At 38.7% G+C, this 21,818-nt stretch overlaps 1 protein-coding gene across 1 annotated transcript; it reads left to right on the top strand.

Moving 5' to 3' along the window:
* The first annotated feature begins 14,067 nt into the window (after positions 1-14,067).
* On the top strand, positions 14,068-14,898 carry LOC131672450 (uncharacterized). The gene has a single exon (XM_058949664.1). It carries the CDS (start codon positions 14,068-14,070, stop codon positions 14,896-14,898), a length of 831 nt encoding a protein of 276 aa, XP_058805647.1.
* Positions 14,899-21,818: the final 6,920 nt, after the last annotated feature.

Genomic DNA, 21,818 nt, shown 5'->3' with positions numbered 1-21,818 from the left:
TTTCGAATGCTTCTTGTTGGTCAGTTTCCCAGTTGAATACTTGATGCTTCTTTAGAAGTTTTTGTAACGGTACCTTTATTTCCGAACAATTTTTTATGAATCTTGAGTACCATTCGACCATTCCCAGGAAGCTACGTAGTTGTTTTACCGTTTTGGGTACTGGAAATTCTAGTACTGTTTTAGTCCGGTCTGGGTCAGGTCGTAGTCCTTCTTGGTCTAGCAGGAAACCTAAGTAATTTAAACGAGTACAGCCGAATTCGCATTTTTTTGCGTTTATCTGCAGTCCAGCTTCATTAATTCGGCGTAGTACTAATTCTAAATATTTGGTATGTTCATCGAAGGTCTCCGTTGCTATAATAATGTCATCAAGGTATGGAAATACTTGAGGTTCCCAGTCAGGTCCAAATAATGCGTCAGCTAATCGTTGAAAGGTCGCTGGGGCATTGACGAGTCCGAATGGCATAACTATGAACTCCCACAATCCTTCACCTGGGCTTGCAAAAGCTGTGTATTCGCAGCTGTTTTCATCTAGGGCTACTTGGAAGTAGGCCTGTTTAAGGTCAATTTTGCTAATATATTTGGCGTGCCGTAATTTGTCTAATATTGAATCCATGTTAGGCAGTGGATATGCGTCTTTCCTTGTAACCTTATTCAAATCGCGAAAGTCAATGCAGAATCTCCAGGAACCGTCAGGTTTCCTTATCATTACTGGGGCACTACGCCATGCACTTTTGGACGGTCGGATAATGCCCATTTCGTACATTTTCCTTATTTCAGTTCGTACTATTTTTTGTATTGCGGGTGACATTCATCGTAGACCTTGTCTTATTGGTTGGCTATCACCTACATCTATTATGTGCTTTACTATCGGTGTTCTTCCTAGTTTGTCAGTCATAGGTGGTATTAAACGATCCGTTATTTCTTTGATTCGTTTAGTTTGGTCAGGTGTAATTTCTGTGAGGCCAGCGCATTCTGCGTAGAAAGCTTCTCGTTGTGTCGGTTGTCTAGGTTGTAGATGATGCCATTTACCATTATGTACTCTCCATTTTCTTTCTCGGAAGAGTATAAGCATGTTCCATTGTGTCAGAAAGTCTAGACCTAAGATAATTGGCGGTCCAGGTAGGTTTTTCATTGCCTTAAATCTAAATTTCTGTGTATGTCCATCGAAATCAATCTGTAGGGGAAGTTCACCTATGGTTTTCTCGGTTTTTCCCGTGATTCCTTGGATTGTAGTGGAACTAGGCGTTAGTCTTTCTTTGAATCTGTCTGTTATTTCCGGTCCTACTAGTGAGAGTTCTGCTCCTGAGTCAACTAGGGCGTCATATGCTATATTACCAATAATAATCGGTATGAAACACCTACTGTCTGAGCTTAACCTTCCTATCGACTGTGGAGGTGCGGTCAATATCGCTGTCTTGCTTTTGTCTTTAGTCTCATCTAAAGCTTTCTGTTGTTTTTTATCAGGTTCCTTAGCTGCTGGTAGGTCTGATTGTGAGGGTATTGTCAGTTCTTTGTCTATTGTTTGTATTATCTCTTCCTTGTCTAGGAATTTCACGGTTTTTATTATTCCTTTAGGCATTCCTTCAGGTTGTTTTTCAGGTGTAGCAGTATCTATTTTGTCTGGGAGTTCTATTATTTGGTCTGTTATTGTTGGAATCTGATGGTCAATGTTGTTCATTACTATTACTTTTTCAGCTGGTGGGAATGTTAGGTTTTCCACTGACTGTTCGCTGTTTTGTATTTCCCCATCCATGTCAAATAGTAACGTCTCTTGATCCTTGAGGCGTTTTAGTAACTTATTGAGTGGTTCATCATCAATCCAGGATAATTCTTGTCCATTTATTGGAGTGGTATGTCTGTCGGTGCAGTCTTCATCCTCCTCTGATGTCTGGTTGTTTATCCCTTTATTGTCATCTGATGATATGTCCCATATTGGGCGAGTATTTTCTTCTGAGTCCGTATCAATTTCTATATGGGAGGCCATTTTCATGGTTATTTCCCCTATGTGGTCATGTTGGCCCATTATTGGGAATCGGGGGGAAGCAGTGGGCTCGTCTGCTCCCCACCTAGCGCGTTTCCCAACAACTCAGAACGGATATGTTGGCAAAATTTGCAAAAGTCAAAAGGCGAGCCTATGTTTTTACAAACTTGGCAATGTGTCTGTCTTATTCTTGGTCCTGTTTTTGGGAATAAAGATTCTCTTTTTGGGCAGGATGCTGCATAATGACCTGGTTGGTAACAGAAGAAACAAGGGTTCTTTGGGCATTGTCGGTAGTTATGATCACCTTGGCAGCATTTGCATGGTTCTCTATTTTGTCTGTCGGTCTGATTATCATTATTCATTGTATTATCATTATCTGTTTGATTGTTTTGGAATGGTATCAGTGAGGGCAGATTCCATCTTGTTTCCACTCCATTCGATGTCGGTATTTGTTGACCTTGGCTGTAATTTTGTCTCTGTTGGTTCCGGTAATTTATTCTGTCATTAGTCTGATTGTTATTTGCTGTCTGTGATTTTTCTTGGCTTGTCCATGGTCGTTCTTGTTTGACTGGTGGGAAGCCCAAGTATTGGTGAGGTCCTTGGTATGCTGCAATTTGTGCCATCATGGGTGTAGCATATATATTTCCTTGCTTGGTCTGTTGTTGTATATTATTTGTCTTGTCTTTTCTATTATTATTTTGAGGGTTTTCACGTGTATTGTCAGGTTTTGTTTCAATTTTCTGTACCGCTGAGGTTTTTGCTATCCTCTTATTGGTTTTTGGAGCTGCTGCTGGAAAATGTGTCTTGGTCGAAGGTGGATGGTATTGTTCATCCATTTCCTCCAAATCTTCCCATTTTCGGCCGTAATATGTCAGATCACTGAATCTTTCTATCCGTTTGTCAGACATGTATTTCCGGTATGTCGGAAGGAGTCCTCGTCTAGCGATTTTAATTTGTTGTCGTAAGGAAATGGGACGTTTAAAATGGCTGGCTATGTATCGGAAGGCGTTTAGGTAATCTGTTATCGATTCACCTTCATTTTGTGTCCGTCGTCTGAGTTCTTCTTCAATGTCATCATCGGTCATACGTCTGCCGTAGTGGTCTCGTAGTGCTCTTTTCAGGTCTCGCCATGAGTAAATTTCCTTGGATATCCCTCTGTACCACGAATTAACTTCTTTGGAGAACACGGCCGTTATTGCTTGCAGCAGGTCCTCACTTGACATTCTAACACGTCTTTTCTGGTCTTCGATTTGGCTAATAAATTCTTCTGGGCCGTCTGTGCCATTAAATCTTATTTTACGGCTTTCTAATAACTTAATGTTACGGAGATCTCGTCGGGCAGTATCATAGTCATGTTCTCTTAGTCTGTTTGAACGATGTCTCGATTCATATTCTGTTTCCGAAGATGAGGTCGAGCTTTCAGTGTCAGAGTAATATCGGTTCTCGCCATTGATCACGAGAATAGTGATAATTTGTATGTTTATTTCTGCGTTTGGATTGTGACCGTGATCTTGATCGAGATCGATAGTCTGTTCGGTGTTTTGAGCGTCTGTTCCGTTGTTCGATCTCAGATTCGCTTTCCGACGAATATCCCTTGTTCCTTCTGTGTCGGTGGATATGTCTTGATCGGTTCCGGTAAGAGTGGTCAGGTCGTTGTGGCTCTCTACTGTAGCGATTGTCAATGGATGTATTGTCTTTGCTATCTGAATATTTATTTACTCGTCTTCTTTTTCCTGATCGTTTGTTATGTTTGTGGTTATCTCTATCACTATGAGTTTCTCTTGATGAGCTGAAGGAACTAGATGGTCGGCGAGAACAATTATTGTGACGTTCTTTTACTCTGTCAATTCTTTTAATTTTGTGTATCTCATTTATTCTGTCTGGTCGTGATGTATCTCGTTGTTGATTGTCATCGGAAGATTCCTCTTCCTCTGCTGTTTCTTATGACGGACTGGTTGATCTCTGTTCATTTTTACAGGGTCCTTTGTAGGTTTCACATTAAGATTATGATTTTTATCTAAATTTGTTTTTACAGTGTTGTTTGGTCTAGCCTTTTTCACAAGTTCATCTGTGGTTGCAAGCTTTGTCCTGGGCGGTTTGACTGTGGCAAGGTCTGATCTGTATTTGTTCTGGTCAATATTTGACGGACCATGTATTTTTCTGGTTACTCCCCAAGTTACTCGTTCCTTGAGTAGTGGTTTCGAGCGCCTACGTGTTCTTCTTTCACTCTCTGATGGTGAGTCAGTGTTGCTGTCAGACCAATTTGACTGTCTAGTACGTATTTTGCGAGGTCTAGTGTATGTCGGCGAACGTGGTGCTTGAGCACGGGAGTAGTCATCATCTGACGTGATTTGTGCTATTTCCAATTCTCTAGTCCTGGTTGTTTGTCTATTGGTATTGTTTGGTTCCGTTTCATTAATCTGATTCCATGTCAATGTTGGCGAGGTTGTATGGAATTGTTTCGGTGGCGTTGCTTGTCGACGAATGGTATCTACGTCGATTGGTAGGTCAATTAGTTGATCCGTCTCTGTTGTCGGTCGCTCGTCTGTTTCTAATTCTTCGCCTGCTGTTGATATTGCATCTGTCGTATTTGATTTTGGGGCTGGTTGGCAGTTTTGTTAGAGTCAGTTTCATGTTCTTCATTCCATAATATTTGAGCGAACTGCGGAAAACTGTCAATTCTCTGACTGCGGGTCATGGACGGATTAGCTGACAATCTCTGTTCTCGAATTACCCATCGCAGGAGTTCTAATCGGTCTGTGTTCTCTTCGTTTGATATTCGCCATCCGCCTTGACGCAATTCATTACGAATTTCCTCTTCCGTATTGTCAGCTATTCTGTTTGCTATGTCTCTGGCTATTTTATTCTTCTTTAAAATATATAGCAGGTCAGCGTTAGATAGTGGCGGTTTAACAGTTGTTCTGGCTGGGATGTCATCATGAGTCACAACCATTTTTCTATTAATTTAATTTATCTACTATTGGTTTAAGTTAATTTCCTATAATATCCGTTCCGAAGTGACCAAATCCGAAACCTTCCCAGAGTCTGAACTGTCAGAGTCTGGTGTCAAATCTAAGCTATATACGGACCTCACACGAACTTGAACTGTCGCTCCTTGAAATAGTTTCAAGTCAGACTTTGAACTGTCAAAGTCTGTGGCAACGTAATCGTACTGTTCAAGTCTGAACTGTCAGTACCTGACACAGTCGAGTTCAATTCGTTGTGAGTCCAAAGTCTATAGCCAGGGTTTTGGAGTTTCGGAATTGGCCTTCACGGGTACGTAAGATCGGTCAGATTTTATACGCTCGTAATTTTCTTCTAATAATATAATGGTTGTCTCCAAAATAACTGTTTATCAATTTAATATTGATGGTCAGAAATGCTAATAATACTATGTATCAGTAACTTGTACTGATGGTCAGAATACGCTATGTATCAGTATTTGTACTGATGGTCAGAATATACTATGTATCAGTAACTTATACTGATGGTCAGAAAATATGCTGAAAATAAATATCAGTATTTGTACTGATGGTCAGAAAATGCTGTTTATCAGTATTTGTACTGATGGTCAGAAAATGCTGTTTGTCAGTATTTGTACTGATGGTCAGAAAATGCTGTTTATCAGTATTTGTACTGATGGTCAGAAAATGCTGTTTATCAGTATTTGTACTGATGGTCAGAAAATGCTGTTTATCAGTATTTGTACTGATGGTCAGAATATACTATGTGTCAGTAACTTGTACTGATGGTCAGAATTGCTGAAAATAAGTATCAGTACTTGTACTGATGGTCAGAAAAAATTGCTGAAAATAAGTATCAGTACTTGTACTGATGGTCAGAATTGCTGAAAATAAGCTTATTAAGTTATTTCCGATTCAACAATAAATTACATAAACATGCTTATTTTAAAATGTTAATAACATATAATAGACATATAATTATCAATATATATAGTAATAGGGTGGTCAGATTAATTCGCAAATTTCTGATCGGTAACTAAACTCGGATCTAAAAGTTGGGCGCCACTTGTGGCAGGGAATTTCGGGGGGTTTGACCGCGCTCCGAGTTCTTCCGCCAGAAGGCCTGTTTGGCTCTACCTCCGATTATTTAGGGCGCCAGACCGTCGGCTGATTACGGCGATCGTCGGGGGTAAGGCCAGTAGGGTTACGCGTATCCCGGTCTGCCTAACGGCGACTGCGCAGAGTGGGCAGATGGGGGGAATACGCGTTATGTCTTAACTTCAGGCCTTTGGTGTCCAACTTTCCTTCGATTTCTCCTTAATTAGAGTACGCCGGCAGCTCAGATGATGACTCCTTAAGTCAGGTCGTGAGGACGTTCGAAGTCGCGCGTATTTTACCTAACGAATAATCCGAAAATATAGCGAATTAATGAAACCCGTATGTAACCGCTCGCAGCTGAAAATCGCTAGCATGCAACAGGGGTAGGTTATCCAGTAAATTATATATATATAAATATAAAGATAATTAATCGTTTTATTGATGCATTAAAATTTTTCATATACGAGGTCGGAATAAATATGGTCGGTAAAATTCTGAGTTTTCATTAATCCCTAAGATACAATTTAAACGGTTCCTAAAATGGCGGAAAGGTCAGCGCGAGTAACAAATCGCAATTTTCTTTTATAAGACCTAACGCTCAAATTCGGTTTGCGAAATGGCGGAAAGGTCAGCATAACTAATTAGTCAAAACAATTTAATTCAATTGAACCTACGTTCGTACTAAGTAACTAACACAAGGTCAGCGCGAATACTAAATTGTAATTTTCTTTTGTAAGACGAAACTTAATAAACGTTGACGAAAGGTCAGCGCGAATACCAAGTAGCGATTTTCTTTCATAAAACGAACACTTAATAAAAGTCGACGAAAGGTCAGCGCGAATACTAAGTCGCGATTCTCTCTCGTAACCGAACACTTAATAGAGTTGACGAAAGGTCAGCGCGAATACTAAGTCGCGATTTCTCTCGTAACCGAACACTCAATTTATTTTCACGGAATGGCGGACAGGTCAGCACGATCCGGTAGGCACCGGCGTCGACGGATCCACGCGTCGCGACGACCTACGGCACTGAACGATTGATCCCCGCACTCCGCGATTAATTAAAAATGAGTGGCACTTTGCCTACTTACAAATTTTCCTTGCGGTATTAGCAAACAAAATTGGCGGGAGGAGTATGACTGGCGTCTAGCGCTAATAATCGACAGCGAGATTAGCTGATAGAGAGAGGCTCCTTCCTTGCGGATATCCAGTGGCAAAATGGACGAGAATCGGCTTCTCGCGGTCAAAGATCGTTTCTCTTCTCCTCTTTCCGAGAAGAAATGTTATTATTGGTCGGTATGCTAATTCGGATATCGGTAGCGCCCTCCGAATTTTTATCATTGGTCCGTATGTAAATTAGAATAATACAGCGCCCTCCTTAACTCTCCTACTTTCGTCGTTATTTACTCTCTCTCACCCCCCACTAAGGTATCTATCATTAATTGTCGGAAAAGATCTACCCCTACTCTTATCTATTCGTCTATGCGGACGGAAATCAAATTTTATTCTAATTTGCCTATTGGTCGTGACGTCACTAGCGAATTTTGTCAGATGTTCGAATTCGGTTAGTTAAATTATCATTTAAACCTAAAGGGGGTAACTGTCGCTCGCCATCATAATAGGGGTGTCGGTCGCGTGCGAATTTTACAATTCTATATTTGTAGCGCCCTCATCTTCGCATTTACATATTATTCTATTATTTTATATCGTCTGTCTCGCTCGCTCTTGTTTCGTCTATTTCGCTCGCTCTGTCTCGCTCGCTCTGTCTCAGTCTGTCTCGCTCGCTCGCTCTCAGTCTATATCGGCGCTTCAAGATGGCCGCTCAGTTTCTCGCGCGTACGCCTCGTGTCCTTGCGCCGGTTGTTGGAGCGCCTCCTGGGGCGCTCCCGTGTCGGTTCTGTGGTGTTGTTCCGGGTGTTTGTGTGTGTGGTCGCTGATTTTCGTGTGTGTGGCGCTCAGGATGTCGCCGATGGTGTTCGGCAGCCCGACACAGCTGATTGCCGGCTGCCACTTCATCGGCGATTTTCTGCTCGCCCCAGGAGTGTCAGTGCCTCGTGAGTGTTCGTGTTGATGTCTGGGAGTGTAACGGATCTGCATGTGTCATCAACATGCATCTCCGTTGCATTTCCCAGTCAGGTTTTGCATTTTTCTTTTGCCGACCGGCAACACGTGGTCGGGAGTGTCTGTGAGTGAGTGTGTGCGTGCGCTCTCTTTTTCTGTGGTGCGCTCCTTTTTTTTCTGCTCTTTAAGCATCCGTCGGATCGCGTTGGGCAAGTTTGTTTCGCCCATATCTCCGGCGTGGTCATTCGGACATGGAATAGAATAATTGTTCGGTATAGGGCGTGTTTAGCTTTATTTTAAACAACCGGTTACGGGGCGGCAAGGGACGGGGATGGCCTTTCCGAGGTGTTGCAAATAATGCAGCACTCAGGAAAGGCCTTGTAATGTGCCACATTACAATATTACGAAATTTTACAGTTAAAAACTTATAATATAATATGTTATTAACAGTTATTTTCATTTTTTAACTAAAAGGCAACTGTTACCAATTGTTTTTTTTTATTAATAACTTTTTATATCAGTTATTATCAAATATTGTCATTTATTTGCTTGTCTGTTTACGGACTGAATATATTTCCATGAATAAAAAAAAAAGCGAGTAACTACTAATATCAGTTAATTAGAGCAAATTGCTGTTCATAACTGCTAATAACTGACAATATCTGATAATAACTATTATACGTGTCCAAAATCTGACGTTTTCAAACCATTAAACAATAAATAACTGTTAATAAATGTGAGTAACTACTCATTTCTGTTATTTACTATTTTACGCATAAATTATTTCCGACAGGGTTTTGATGTATTTATACGTCCCGCTAGGTTAACAAGTTAATGTAAAAAATTGATAATTTATTAAATTAGCGATATTATAATAAATATCTTAAATAAAGTTAATTATCGCTTAGCTTTTCGTATTTTCATTTGATTTTTAGTTTTATTCATCTGTTATATATTGTAAATATTGATATGCGTTGTTGCAGATCATAATACATTAGTTTATTATCAGTTTAATTTAAATAATTGTATCAAGTTCAAAGCTTTTGTGATAAATCACTCGCAAAACGCAAGATTCGTTGCTAACTATATATTCCAATAGTATCAATCTTTCAAATACTCACTTTTGCAGTATATTATTTGATAGTACGTAAATAATAATTTAATTCGCTCGCAATATAATATTTCATTTAATCGTCCAAATTTTCAATGAAGGGTGGAAAAAAAGAATCAAGATTTTAACCCAAAAGCTTTTTGAAATTTGTAAAAATGTTGTTTTATTAGTATTTGAACTTTGGTTTTTCCTGTTATTGTTAGTGTTATCTATGAAATTTGTAAAAAAAATTAATATATAACATTGTAATACGCTATACTTATACTTTTATTACAATTGTTAATATTTTAATATTACAATTGTCTCTCTAAATAATTGTAATTGAAGTTATGACAAAACTCGTGATTTAAAATAAAATATTATATCTCGTGAAATTTTCAATAAATTTTTTCTGAAAATTTTAACTGAAGTTGTACTATACATGTTATAAATTGTTCTGCAAATTTCAAGTCATTAAGCACATAGTTATTGGAAAAAAGAATTTTTATCTAAAATGAGTCTTACTAGCTTTATGATAAAGAGATAAATTTCAGTCAAATCGATATGAAACTTGGTACAAATATTACTTATTACAAATTATGATCCGAGGTTATTGTACAGATTATCGGTTTATTAGTGCCCTAGATATAGTAAATATTATAAATATATATTATATAGGATTCTTAAGTTCAAACAGTCATAAGTGTTGATTGAAATCGAATTTCTCATGGGACAAGACATGATTTCGAAGTTTACAATAGCAACTTTAACCTTATATGATCGATTTTTCAAAGAAAACCACAATTTTTAGAACCTTTTCTTCAGATTTATCAGGATAGCGGGCATTGGTGATTTCCGATTTATTGTGTAGTTTATGAGTATGCACTATGTCTGCGAGGCTCGATTTTATGCATGCTCGGAAAAAAGAACCTGCTAAATATCTCGCGTTGCATACGTTGTATCCAATTAGTATATCCTTGTTTCGCAAACGTCCATACGACGGTGAAATAATTTTCTCGTAAATTAGATCAACCGCGACAATATTCTTGCCTGCAAATTGATGAGCATCAGTATTGGGCCCGTGGACGGAAGCATGCGCCGCAACAGCGTCTCGACGTGGATTGGTTGCAAGCATGAACTCATGCGACGACGCGATTTTGAAGTGAAACTGCTATGGCATTGCTACCGCGTATTGAAGCTTGCATAGCAATAACGTCTTTTGCATTTTGACATGTATCAACGACAGCAGCATTACGACGTCGAGCGGGATCTTATGCCCATGAGCTGGAGCTTGCATAGCCACTTCATCGACCGTTCCTTGATACGGAACAATGCAGGAATAACCATGGCATTGCGATCACGGACATGGATAGCTACGGTATTGCGATCACGGACAGGAATGGTCACGGCACACATTATGCTCTACTAAAACAAGGACATTCAACCGGATTGAAAATCCAATCCGCTTTGAGTCTATTTCTGAATCCTACAAATGATAATTGAAATTCATTAAAGTAGAATGAATCTTAATTCACTTTAATGTTTTTTTATCCCAAAATTAATTTTACATATTATAATAATTAATTTCAGGATAGAAAAATATTAAAAGGGATTCAGATCGATTCCAGTTTGATAAATTTAAATTGTCATTTGTAGGATTCAGAAATACACTCGAAACGGATTGGATTTTCAGTCAGTTTGAATGTCCTTGTATTAGCAGGGTGGGCGTAGAAATAACGATATTATGATGTTACACAGGAATAACTACCACGTTGCGCCATTATCACAATCACCTAACCTCATTAACTACTACAGAAATGGAAAACTTGACTTTTCAAAATTGCCAGATTGTGTTTCAGCAACAAAATCTAAACCCTTTGATGCATTGTTTCTATCTACAATTATATTTGATGGTGTCAAATTTTATATGGAAATATTAATAAAAAATAAAGACAAAACTTTTATTCAAGTTTGTTTATTTTATATCGCATTTTATATTAATTTATCGATTATACTAGTGACCGTGCCGACTAAATTTTTTAAAATAATTTTTTTTTGTCATTCGTAACTAATCAACAACATTTAATTGCTAAGACATAAAAACTTTATACATGGAACATGGATGGATCATATTTGTTTTTAGAAACGTTGCGCCAAACTATGTATGAATCGCTTTTTCGCGGTTTATTTTGAATCCCTTTTCAACCTTAAGAAAAGAATTTACATACCCCCAATGATCCTTATCGATTGTGTCATAAGGCCTAGTATACTTAACTATACCGGGTGTTCCAGACCATCCGTACAGCCATTTTAAAATCGAAAATTCGTGTTTTTGTGAAAAATGTTTCAGATGAAAGTTGTTTACGACAAATGGGGTCATCAATCTGTATAATTAGTTTTGACCTTGAACATCGTTTTCAAGGTCATTTGAAGATCGAATTACTTTTTTTAAATGGGAACCCCTATTTTTGACATCGGATTCGAAATGGGCGGGAAATTTTACGTCCACAAATATATTTTTAAACCTTTTTTCATGGCCTTGAAAAGGTCGATTTAAGGTCAAATGCTTGAAAAACTGCCTAAAAACGTTTTTTTAATTTTTAAGATATCGAAAAATGACCTCTACAAAATTTGTTCAGAACAGAGTAGGCCACCCAATGCACCAAAAACCTTTGACCTTTAACCTCATTTTGAAGGTCATTTCAAGGTCGAAGTGATTTTTGTAATGGAAACCCCTCTTTTTGACCCCGGATATGTACATAGCGCGAAATCCGACGTTTGGATAAGGTATTATGTTGAGTTTCGATTGATCCACGACGTTTATCGCTAAGGTCATGTGAAATTTAGATCCAATATTATTCGCGAAACATTTACAAAATGTTTTTGACTTCCAAGATCATTTCAAGGTTGCAAAAAGTCGTACACAAATTTTAGTGATTAAACATTTATTTTCTTTTTATTGAATTATAATGACGTTACCTTTTTTGTCAACATGAATAAGAATAACAGAAAAGTAACCATAAATGAAAAATTTAAACGACAATGTTTAATCTGATCCCTAGGTAGATGTAGTGCTCAAAAATACCTCCATTCTGTTGGATACAGGCCCTTACTCTTGTAGGAAAGCAATAAAATGCTCGAAGAACTTCATCGTTGTCTAAGGATCGAATGGCTTCAGTGATACTATAGATCATATTATCTCTTGTAGTGGGCCGTTCGCGGTAAACTAAATCCTTTATTCTCCTCCACAAGTAATAATCGAGTACAGCAAGGTCAGGTGATCGGGATGGATACTCGTCAGGACCACCAATACCAATCCATCTATTCGGAAACATATTATTCAGTAATCTTCGAGCGGTCATCGAAGTATGCGCTGGGCATCCATCCTGTTGGAACCACATTCCAAGACGTTCTTGCAATGGAATATCTTCTAAATTTCCAGGAAGATTCCTTCTAATTAATTGTCTGTACCGTGGTCCCTTTAAATTCTGATCAAAGAATACGGGACCCACAATATGTCATTGGTAAATACCGTACCAAACATTCACTTTCCACACATGTTGATGATCAACTTGTCTTAACCAGTGAGGATTAGTTTGTGACCAATATCGAAAATTCCAAGTGTTCACCTCTGCATTACTTTTGAATGTACACTCATCAGAAAACAAAATGCTTCTGTGAAAGTTATGTGGTTGTTGTTCAATCCAATTACAAAAATCAAGTCTACGTTGCATGTCATTTACATCTAACTTTTGGTGAAGGATCATTCTGTAAGGGTGAAATTTATTCTCTTTTAAAATACGATAAATTGTCGTTTTACCAATCCCTGAATCAATTGATCGACGAGTTAAAGAATCATGAGGATTCACGTAATCTGGTGTTTTTTCATCTCTGATTCGACGTCTAATCTATCTCCCTTCATTGTGATGAGGTTGGATGATACCTTCGTTTCTTATTCGCCTAGATAACCGTGAAAAAACGTTTCTTGAGTGAGCCGTCCGATGAGGATATCGATCGTGCCACACTCTGGCAGCTTCAGAAAAGATACCTCCACATTCACCCAAAATTAGCATTATATCATGCGCTTCCTGATTCGAATACACCATGGCTTAAATGAAAATGAATTATACGTAAATAAATAACAAAATTCATAACTTTCGTAACTTCAAAAACTGCTTACTTGAAGATAAGTAAATATCATATTGTAGCGTGCTTTATCTTTTTCATCTGCTTGGTCGATTTAAATTTAAATCAGCTGGTAGCCAGGCGTCGCTTGACATAAACCTTTTGGTCGTCAAGTAATAAAGTGATTTAATTCACCTGGCGGCCAGTTGTCGTTCCGAGTTTTTCCGAGCTCCGAATTTTTTATGGCACGCGCAATAAAACTAATGATCGCGCGCGCTCTCTTATTCTATTGTCTTTGCAAGGAAAACTACGCCGCATCACCCTGCTTCCCCGTTGGTCCCCGGCTACCCTTTCCTCGGACCTCGTGGGTGGGACTTACCTTCCCCCCATGTCCGAGGGCAGCATCTTAGCTTGGGGGCGAACGATTGACGAGGACTCTCGCTCGAGCACTCGACTTGAAAATATCTCTGCCTTCTGCGAGATACTCGGTCACGGTCTTTATAAGCGAGTTTCGACTTAGTCGTATTTTTGTAGCTCTATGTATTCATTTTAGCTACTTTTCAAATAACTAATCAATTATTATCTCTACCCTTTAACCAACATATTTGTCATCATTTATTCACCCTGGCATTCGCGCCTCAAAATTGGTGACCCCGACGTGATCTGTCGTAGGTGAATTGTGACATTTAAGGCAACTGTGTTGTGTTTTCAAGTGTTTGTGAAAATCAAAGTTTTTTTTTCGCAATCAAGATGCCAGAACAAGTGAGTATTGCCAATAGTGGTGTACCTACGGCTCCTGCGCCCGCTGTGCATACTATCAGGCACTTCAAGGCGCCGCCGTTCTTGGAAGATAAAATCAAAGTGTGGTTCATGCTTCTTGAAGCGAACTTTAACACGGCACATATTACTAACGATGAAAGTAAATACTGCCACACGTTGTCATCATTGACGACGAAAGCCATCAATCAGGTGGAAGATGTTATAGTCGCTCCGCCGGAAGCGAACAAATACGAAAATCTCAAGGAGAAGATGATCGAGCGCTTCACGGAATCAGATAGTTCGCGAATGAAAAAGTTGATGGAAAACGAGCAGATGGGAGACCGAAAGCCGTCGGAATTCTTTCGTTGCTTGAAGTCATACGGCACTTCGAATACTACCGACGCCTTTATTATGAGTGTTTGGAAGACCCGCTTACCGCCCACTCTGCAGGCACACTTGACTGTGACGAGTGAGACCGAGACAGCCAAACTGCTGAAACTTGCTGACAGCGTGCACGAGGTAAATCACTCTCCAGCAAAACAGATAAATGCTGTCGAGCACCACGATGGACTGGCGATGCTATCAGAGCAAATCAAAAATTTGATCTTGCAAATTAGCACGCGTGACCAAGGACAAGGTCGCAGTCGCTCTCGCAATCGTGGAAACAAGAACAACCGCTCTCAGACTCCAGCGAATAACCGCGCTCAGCCAACGTCTGAATCGAACGGTCGACTTTACTACTACCACCACAACTTCAAGGAAAAGGCTACCAAGTGCCGTAGTGGTTGTTCGTGGTCGGGAAACAATGCGCGCAGTCAGTGAGTATGGCAAGCTCTGACGGATGCGCGAGCCGCCGTGTTTACATCAAAGACTGGAATTCGCACAGATCTTTTCTCATCGACACTGGTGCTGATGTGTGCGTGTTTCCGCGAAAGTTTTTTGCTAAGAAAGTGAAACTCAGTGAATATCAACTTTTTGCGGCAAACGGAACAAAAATCAATACTTACGGAAGTGTGCCTTTTAACTTAAATTTATCGCTACGTCGCGAGTTTAAGTGGCCGTTCATTATTGCTGATGTACCTTCCGCGATAATCGGTATGGATTTTTTGGAACATTTTGGATTATTGATCGATCCGAAAAATAAGACTTTGATCGATACTACAACCGGCTTATCTACGCGTGGATGTCTTGCTGGTAATAAGACAGCTTCTGTGAAAACAGTGCACGGTGAATCGGAATATCACAAACTTATTGCGAAATATCCCGATTTGACGCGACCGCCAACTTATCGCGAAGGCTCAATCAAGCACACTGTACAGCATCATATCAAGATTACGCCCGGCCCGCCGATTCACGCCAGGCCCCGCAGACTTGACGGCGAGCGAAGGAAAGCTGTTAAGGCAGAATTCGACTTATGGCTGCAGCAGGGAGTTATACGGCCTTCCAAGAGCCCTTGGTCTACGCCACTACACGTCGTCTCCAAGGCGGACGGAAGCCCGCGACCATGCGGTGATTATCGCGCGCTCAACGCGCGCACCATCCCCGACAGGTATACCCCACCGCACATTGAAGATTTCGCGCAAAATCTTTACGGTAAGAAGGTATTTGCGAAAATTGATTTAGTTCGCGCATTTAATCAGATACCCATCGCGCCCGATGATATCGAAAAAGCTGCGCTTACTACGCCGTTTGGACTATACGAGCCAACGATGATGATGTTCGGTTTGAGAAACGCAGCTCAAACTTGTCAGCGTTTTGTCGACGAAATTGTACGCGGATTAGATTTTGTATACCCGTATGTCGACGATTTTTTGATTGCTTCTGACGATGAAGAACAACATTTTGAACATTTGAAAATCTTATTAGATAGATTATCGAAATACGGCGTTGTTATTAACCTCGGGAAATGCGTTTTCGGTGTTAGCGAAATAACTTTTCTCGGTTATGTAGTCAACTCTCACGGCATCAAGCCGATGAAAGAACGCGTCGATGATATTTTGAAATTTTCTCTGCCAAGCACGATTAAAAGCTTGCGTCGTTATCTCGGCATGTTCAATTTTTATCGAAGGTTTGTACCGCACGCGGCAGAAATATTGCACCTTTTAAACGAACTTTTGAAAGGATCGAAAAAGGGCAAAGAACCCGTTATTTGGACTGAAGAAGCTCGCGTCGCTTTTGCCAATTCAAAGAGCGCTCTTGCGCAAGCAGCTTTGCTCGCTCATCCTGCGCCCGGTGCGCCTCTTAGCGTCGCCGTCGATGCTTTGGATTTTGCGATCGGTGGCGTTTTACAGCAACGCGTGAATAACGATTGGCAGCCGCTTGCTTTCTATACGAAATCATTAACAGAAACTGAACGTAAATATAGTGCGTACGATCGTGAACTTTACGCGATATACAGTTCTATTAAACGATTTCGGCATATGATTGAGGGTAGAAATTTTATTGTTTTTACTGACCATAAACCGCTAACTTTTGCTTTCAGTCAAAATTTAGATAAATGTACCCCGCGTCAATTTAGACATCTCGATTTCATATCTCAATTTACTACTGATATCAAACATATCAGTGGCTCTGACAATGTCGTGGCCGATGCGATGTCGCGCATAGAAGCAATCGCGCAATCTATCGATCACGATTCACTCGCTGCTGCTCAAAAAGCCGATCTTGAACTACGCGAGTTGCTCATTGACGGAAAGTCCGCGCTTAAACTTAAAAAAGTACACCTTCCAAAACAAAATGTACATTTATACTGCGATGTTGCGACCGACGCCGTGCGGCCTTTCGTGCCTGCATCTTTGCGCCGAGCTGTATTTAACTCGTTACACAATCTATCACATCCCGGTATGCGTGCTACTCAACAACTCGTTACTTCGCGTTTCATTTGGCCTTCTATAAATAAGGATTGTAAAGAATGGACGCGCGCATGTATTTCGTGTCAGCGATGTAAAGTCACTCGGCACGTTTCTGCACCAATTCAGCAAGTAGAGAAATTAGCTAAACGATTTGAGCACATACACATTGATATAATTACAATGAGCCATTGCCGTGGTTTTAGGTATTGTCTCGCGTGTATCGATCGCTTTACTCGCTGGCCCGAAGTAATTCTTATAGCAGATATGGAAGCTTCGACTGTTGCAGCCGCGCTGCTTTCGGTTTGGATCTCTCGTTTTGGCGTTCCCGGGCGAATTACAACCGATCAAGGGCGTCAATTCGAATCCGCGCTTTTTGCAGAATTATGTAAATTGTTAGGTACGAAACGCATTCGTACAACAAGCTACCATCCGCAAAGCAATGGTCTAGTCGAAAGATTACACAGGCAACTCAAAGCCGCAATTAAATGTCATGATGGCAGCGATTGGGTTTCTGCTTTGCCTATTGTTCTACTCGGCTTGCGCTCCGCCATAAAAGAAGACCTCGGTGCTACGGCAGCCGAACTTGTTTATGGCTCTGGCCTACGCTTGCCTGCGGAATTTTTCGTTGCTGACCATACCCAAAATCCCACTTCGGATTTTGTTGAGAACTTGAAAAAACACGTTAATAATGTGAAACCGTCATTTGTGCGCCGACACGGTGAAAAGAAAGTTTTTATTTTTAAAGAATTATTCACTTCACCTTATGTTTTTCTGCGTCATGATGCCGTCCGCGGCCCGTCAGACCCAACGTACGATGGTCCATATAAAGTAATTGAGCGTAATGATAAGTCATTTATAATTGAAATCAATGGCAAAAAGGCACGCCATTCTATCGATAGACTTAAGCCCGCTTTCATGTTATCGGACGACGTTGAAGAACTCGCAGAAAATATACAACAGCGCAATGATGACGATAATTTTAACATTGTAATCGAAAATAATCGCGGAAATGTCACGCCGCCGATTCTAAACGCTCCTGTACCTGCTAATGTACCGCAGCCAGGACCTTCGAATACGAATGTAAACTGCGATAACAATGTTAGTATAAGACGCTCCGGCCGATCTGTACGATTTCCAGATCGTTTTAAAGTTGGTTTCCAATAAATAATGTATCATTCTAATGTATGTTTATATTTGAAGTTTTACGAATTTACCTATTCATGTATACTTATTCTCTCTTCGTTTTATATTTTTATATGTAGCGTTGTCACTGGTAAGGGGGTGATGTAGCGTGCTTTATCTTTTTCATCTGCTTGGTCGAAACCTTTCGTTTGCCAAGCAGTGAAACGATTTAAATCAGCTGGTAGCCAGGCGTCGCTTGACATGAACCTTTTGGTCGTCAAGTAATAAAGTGATTTAATTCACCTGGCGGCCAGTTGTCGTTCCGAATTTTTCCGAGCTCCGAATTTTTTATGGCACGCGCAATAAAACTAATGATCGCGCGCGTTCTCTTATTCTATTGTCTTTGCAAGGAAAACTACGCCGCATCACCCTGCTTCCCCGTTGGTCCCCGGCTACCCTTTCCTCGGACCTCGTGGGTGGGACTTACCTTCCCCCCATGTCCGAGGGCAGCATCTTCGCTTGGGGGCGAACGATTGACGAGGACTCTCGCTCGAGCACTCGACTTGAAAATATCTCTGCCTTCTGCGAGATACTCGGTCACGGTCTTTATAAGCGAGTTTCGACTTAGTCGTATTTTTGTAGCTCTATGTATTCATTTTCATATTTGTCATCATTTATTCACCCTGGCATTCGCGCCTCAATATCATGTCACTTGTAATTCCATTTTTTTCACAAAACTTCAAAAGTTTAAGATGCACTAATTTGCATTCTCCCTAATCAATTTTTTCTTATTATCGTCGAATCAATAATAAGAAACATTGTTTCTTATTTCAGGAACAAACAATCTCGAAAAATCAGAATTATTTTTTATTCAAAAAAATTGTGTGGCAAAATTTCGAATTTCAAACTTAAAAATTTTCAACTATTTCATTTCAATTATTTTAACCAAAACGTTCACAAATACGTGGAGAAGTTTTTCTAAAAAGAAATGATTCGATATCTTTTATTTGTAAATAGATACAATGACTTACAAATACCTTAAAGAATTTTCTCCTAAATTTTTATTGAGAAATATCGAAGAAATAAGATTTGTCGACGATACGTAGGTACAGCGAGTTGAAAAACTTTATGTTCACGTTATTCTCGAAAAATTTTGTTTTTCGTACATAATTCAAAAACTACAAACGATATGAATTAGCTTCAATGCAAGAAATATGAACAATAAAATAATATAATGAAATAATAATAATTTTTTATTCGTTTGCTTTATTTAAGAAACATTCAAAACGCAGTGAGTGGAAAAAACTTATCCGGCAAAAAAATTGTACCTATGTCTCTGCTTGCTCCTCATTTAAAACAACTTGACTTTCAGTTTGGATAACCCGTTACTTTATTATTCAAACAATCAAAGGTGACCTTGAAATAACCTTAAAATGATCTTGAAGGTCAAAGATAAGGTCACTGTAACATGCTCCCAGTAGAATTTAATAAATTTAGCCCGAAACATTTTGTAAATGTTTCGCAAATACTATTGGATTTAAATTTCACATGATCTTAGCGATGAACGTCGTGGATCAATCGAAACTCAACATAATACCTTATGCAAACGTCGGATTTCGCGCTATGTGCGAATCCGGGGTCAAAAAGAGGGATTTCCATTACAAAAAACACTTCGACCTTGAAATGACCTTCAAAATGAGGTTAAAGGTCAAAGGTTTTTGGTGCATTGGGTGGCCCACTCTGTTTTGAACAAATTTTGTAGAGGTCATTTTTCGATATCTTAAAAATTAAAAAAACGCTTTTAGGTAGTTTTTCAAGTATTTGACCTTAAATCGACCTTCTCAAGGCCATGAAAAAAGATTTAAAAATATTTTTGTGGACGTAAAATTTTCCGCCCATTTCGAATCCGATATCAAAAATAGGGGTTCCCATTTAAAAAAAGCAATTCGACCTTCAAATGACCTTGAAAACGATGTTCAAAGTCAAAACTAATTATACAGATAGATGGCCCCCTTTGTCGTAAACAACTTTCATCTGAAACATTTTTCACAAAAACACGAATTTTCGATTTTAAAATGGCTGTACGGATGGTCTGGAACACCCGGTATACTGTGTATATATATCTTATATACTATGCTTGTTCCAAAAAACAAATAATTATTTAATAAAATTGTAATAAATAAGTTTTACCTGACGTATGATAATTACATAAATTAAGAAAAACTGTTTATTTTTAACGAGAACAGATGATAATGTCATCTATTCAACGAAAACTAAATGCAAATGAGATCGCGTTCGAGAAAATTGCGACGCTCCTAGTTAAAAAAAAGCTGTCTCATTGACATGAAAAATGACATTATTCATTTTAATAAAAACAGATTTGGATTTTAACATTTTCATTCATATGTTCCTACGATAACAGTACAAAATTATTTTATCGGTTGGTAACCGAAGAACTAAATTTATAATAAATTATTGATATTATGGGAACTTAGTTTCGTTATATCTATATATATTTAAATCTGTATAATACATTAAACATTAAATAATTTAACAATCAACATTCGTGATCACATCATTTAAACAATAGAACTTTTCGGTGGAAGACATAGTTAGATGATTGAACCTTGTATACGTTATTCTTATTTGAAGCGATTATGTGTAGCAGAGTTATTTGGATATATATATATATATATATATATATACATTTTTATTTAGATAAACCATTAAAAAAAACTTTTAAATGAAGATCAAACGGTTTTATTTGAATTCCATTATGTTTAACCAGATTAATGGTTAACATTTGTTAGTACTATATTGATGTTGCTATTCTATTTTGAAAAAATGTTATTTTTATTAAAACACCATTTACTTAAGATGAATGTTGAATGATGGAAATTTTATTTGACGTTTTGATACTATTTTCTCTAATCTTTGTTATTTTATTTGGTGATGGAATTTTGCCTATATTTTATTATTTGTTATTTTAGGGATTAAACTAAATTCTTCTTTTTGGTGGTGGTAGTTTTAATATATATTTATATATATTTTTTTTCGATTTTTTTTGTAAATTACAGTAGATTTTAACAAAATACTAACTCAAAAGAAAAAATCTTTTGCTGCGCTTTATCTGTGGTACAAGTACCAGTCCATAGCTAATATTAAAAACCTCAAAAGTTTAAATAATAATAGTATTATAGTAGATAGGTAGGTAGGTAGGTAGATAGGTAGGTAGATAGATAGGTAGATAGATTGTCCCTCTATGGCGAATGTTCCTTTTGCTCGGTGATTTTGATACAAAAATCGTTTAATTTAAAAAGACACGCGGAATTTAGTTTGCATAAGAAAAATACCGAAAAGGCAAAATTAAATAATAAAATAGTAGATAATGGAACAACCGAGCAATATGTAAGCTCAAAGAAGAATAATTTGAATTCAACCGAAAAGATTGTTGATGCCGAAGTCCCGTCTAAAGATAATGACGATGAAGAATTGTCCAAGATAATGAAAATGCAAGAGACGATGAAAGCCGGCATTGATCAATTACTTGGAAATGTTAGAAAAGAAAAGGAACAATACATCACAACAGAAAATCAAATGAACGGTCAGGTGTGGTGTAAAGCTTGCGAAAGCTCTTTATTAGATACTTCGCAAGTCATAGAAAGACATTTTAAAACGCTAAAACACCAGGTTAACACGAATAAGCTTTCCGAAACGACACTATTTGATCCAGAAGTGGCATTTTTGCAACTTCAGATAACAGCGTTA

Source organism: Phymastichus coffea, unplaced genomic scaffold (assembly GCF_024137745.1).
Source record: "Phymastichus coffea isolate CEN01 unplaced genomic scaffold, Cenicafe_Pcof_1.1 PCOF00150, whole genome shotgun sequence".
Lineage (NCBI taxonomy): Eukaryota > Metazoa > Arthropoda > Insecta > Hymenoptera > Eulophidae > Phymastichus > Phymastichus coffea.
The sequence above is the reverse complement of the archived record's forward strand: the minus strand, read 5'-3'. Positions and strand labels throughout refer to the sequence as shown.

Excerpts from the sequence above, each read along its gene's own strand:
- LOC131672450 (XM_058949664.1), top strand. The coding sequence starts at position 14,068 with ATGCCAGAACAAGTGAGTATTGCCAATAGTGGTGTACCTACGGCTCCT.